This window comes from Triticum dicoccoides, chromosome 1B (assembly GCF_002162155.2).
Source record: "Triticum dicoccoides isolate Atlit2015 ecotype Zavitan chromosome 1B, WEW_v2.0, whole genome shotgun sequence".
Lineage (NCBI taxonomy): Eukaryota > Viridiplantae > Streptophyta > Magnoliopsida > Poales > Poaceae > Triticum > Triticum dicoccoides.
In genome coordinates this window covers 49867133-49869959 of record NC_041381.1, presented here as the reverse complement: position 1 = coordinate 49869959, position 2827 = coordinate 49867133, and the positions used below count along the sequence as shown (strand labels likewise).

Here is a 2827-nt window from a genome sequence, read left to right as displayed (position 1 = left end):
TAGTTATCAAGTCTACGAGGTGTGAGTTACCATGTTATTCACACAAAAGTTATCGGGGGTATACTTCATCACTCCTCCCTCACAAAAATACCAGGACCGGGGTGCATAAGTTATCAGGTCTCCGATGTGTGAGTTACCATGCTATTCACAGGAAAGTTACCGGGGGATACTTGATCAACCCCCCCCCCCCCAATGCCAAATTTATCAGGACCGGGGTACATAAATTATTAGGTCTGTGATGTGTGAGTTATCAGGGTGTTTGTGTGCAAGTTATCAGGTCCGTGGTGCATTAATGACCATGTTATTCACACAACATTATTGGGAGATGTTTCGACAAGAAAAATCAGGCCAAAAGAATCACATTAGTGGGGGAATCATTGACCTGACCACTAATTTTTAATGTTCAAACTCGTATTAACCAAGAACAAGTATCATGTAAATTTGTTTAAAAAACAGCAAGTCTGAAGCGGGGCTAGTGGTTTGTGTCGTAGAAATTACTACTTGAGGTACATGGTTCGATTCCTATCCAGCACAGGAAGCCATCATTTTTTTTTGAAACATGGGCAAGGATGCGATCGGTAAATTTTTCTCTTAATTTAGGAACATGGGCCGATGGGATGTGATCATGTGAGGAAAAAAAGTAGAGGGAACGGGCCTACGTCGGGGAAAAAAAGTAAAAGAGAACGGGCCAGCCTCGAGAGAGACGTGGGTTGTGCGGGCGATCCGGATGGGGTCCTCGGGGTCGTGCGATCCACAACGAGCAACAATCAAGTTGTAGGGATCTCGTGCTAACTTTCAGTCGAGCTTTAGGAATTGACGCAAGTACTACACCACACAACAATTTATCACAACAAGCAGCTTAGTCCATGTGGTTCATGTCCCTCGTCACAATTCTTGAGTCTGGAGTTTGACTCCAGCTCCCAGCAAAATTTTTGGGAATTAGCACAACTTTCATTTTTGATGCTACGAGGTTTAAAAAGTTTACACTCTTATGATTTCCAACTTGGACAACTAACATGTTGTAGCTCGTTGGTCAAAGGGAGTGTGCTGGGGCTGTGCGACCTGGGTTCGATCCCATGCTTTATTTTTCTTCCTTCGCTCTAGCAATCAGCCAATAGAAAAAAAATATCTAGCTATCCATGCAGTGCGGGAAGTCGAACGTGGATTGTTCGTTGCAGATCGTGCATCTGCGAAGCGTGCATGCCTGACGCAAACCAACAGTCGACTGGTCGTTAGATTTCCCCTTATATATATACTAGCTCTCCTCTTCTTGTGCAGCCACAGGACGAAGAAAACCAACAAAACATATCCCTCTACTAAGGCTGCGATCTATTGGTGGACGCGGCACACGGCGCGCGGCGGGCGAGTGAGCTTCGTACAAGACCCGCAAGCCTGAGATAGGATAGATCGATGGCAGCTGACGAGCTTCCACCGACATTACTGCATCAATCAACAGCCATGGTCAGACAAACATGCAACGGTAATACTCCCATCAGACACTTCGCTTTACTTTCTAATAAAGGAAACCAGTTTTTGCGCAAATGAAGAAACTCCTGAGCCGTTTCAAGTCTTCAACTGATTCCCCTGCGACACCCAAATAGTCACCTGGCTTTTGTGCTCTGAGACGTCTTCAAGGACTTCATAGCTTCCCTAAATATTATTGGAAGGAGAAGTATCAGATACTATTTGGAATGGCATGGTTGTCTGGCATTTGTAATTCTTTAGGCGCCATTGCACGACAGTATATGCTGATAATGAATATGACATGCGTGCCTCTTTCTAAATATCAGCAAAAATACTACTCAAGGGCAGATTACGGAGTTACTACTATAAGTCGGAGTAGGTTGGTGTATGGCAATAGATGGCGTTGGCATTGATAATAACAGTACAAAGTGGCATTCCAAAATCCTAACAAACGCAAAACAGAACGGAGCTATAGTCAATATCTTCACGAGTTCTCGACAGTCTCATGACAAAGGCACATGCATAGTACTTGCAGTATAGGCAAGTGTTCAACATACATAACTAACACTGTTCTTGAGATGTGCTGAAACACAGCCGGCCAGCCAGCCGCCAATGCAAGGTCATCATCAAAAGGCATTAGTGTAACCAAAGAGGCAGATGGATTTACCGTAATGCATCCTCGATGTCAGTGTCCACTGGGTCCAATTTGAGTCCATCCAAGAACCGTTCACTTGCGCCCTCGTAGTCCTGACGATAAACACAAAAAGTGAACGATCATAAACAATTTGCAATGCCAAGAGAAAAACAGCCAGCCATATCCTCTATGTAACCTTCAGTAGCATCAGAGCGTCACCCTGCTGGCGACAAGCTTTTGGCCAGTGAGGCCGCATTTTTCTGCATTTATTAGCATCTAGCAAAGCCTTTCTTCCGTCGCCCATGTGAAGCCAACAAAGGCTCCTGTCTGAGAACAAGACTGCGTCATCAGGATCAAGCTGCATTGCCTACATCACACAAGACAAATTAACAGTTCAGCTTACTAAGTTTCTTTTAACTCACACTGAATTAGTTAACTGGATAAAAAAACAGTTAGGAAGCTGTCAACACTCAAACAAGAAATCTACACATTTTTTATTCATACTAGCCTACATAAAATACAAATTAGCAAGTCTACAAAAGCCAGCCTAACATACATTTACTAAATATATAGCACAATGTTAAAGTACACTCATTTATTCTATTCTAGTCCTAACAAGAAATCTGCACATAGCTGCAGAGTAACTTTTGAACTAAATAACTTACATTAAAAAGCTTGCTTTTCCATTATCCCACTCGTTCATTATAGTCATCCCTGTGTTTTTTTTCT

The 2827-nt window shown here is 43.1% G+C and overlaps 1 protein-coding gene across 1 annotated transcript; it reads right to left on the bottom strand.

Annotated features, from left to right (window-relative positions):
• Positions 1-1251: 1251 nt before the first annotated feature.
• On the bottom strand, positions 1252-2470 carry LOC119318274 (STI1-like protein). The gene is made up of 3 exons (XM_037592803.1): positions 2295-2470; positions 2132-2211; positions 1252-1650 (listed from the first exon to the last, which is right to left on the bottom strand). Exons 1-3 carry the CDS (start codon positions 2460-2462, stop codon positions 1602-1604), a joined length of 297 nt encoding a protein of 98 aa, XP_037448700.1. The 5' UTR covers positions 2463-2470; the 3' UTR covers positions 1252-1601.
• Positions 2471-2827: the final 357 nt, after the last annotated feature.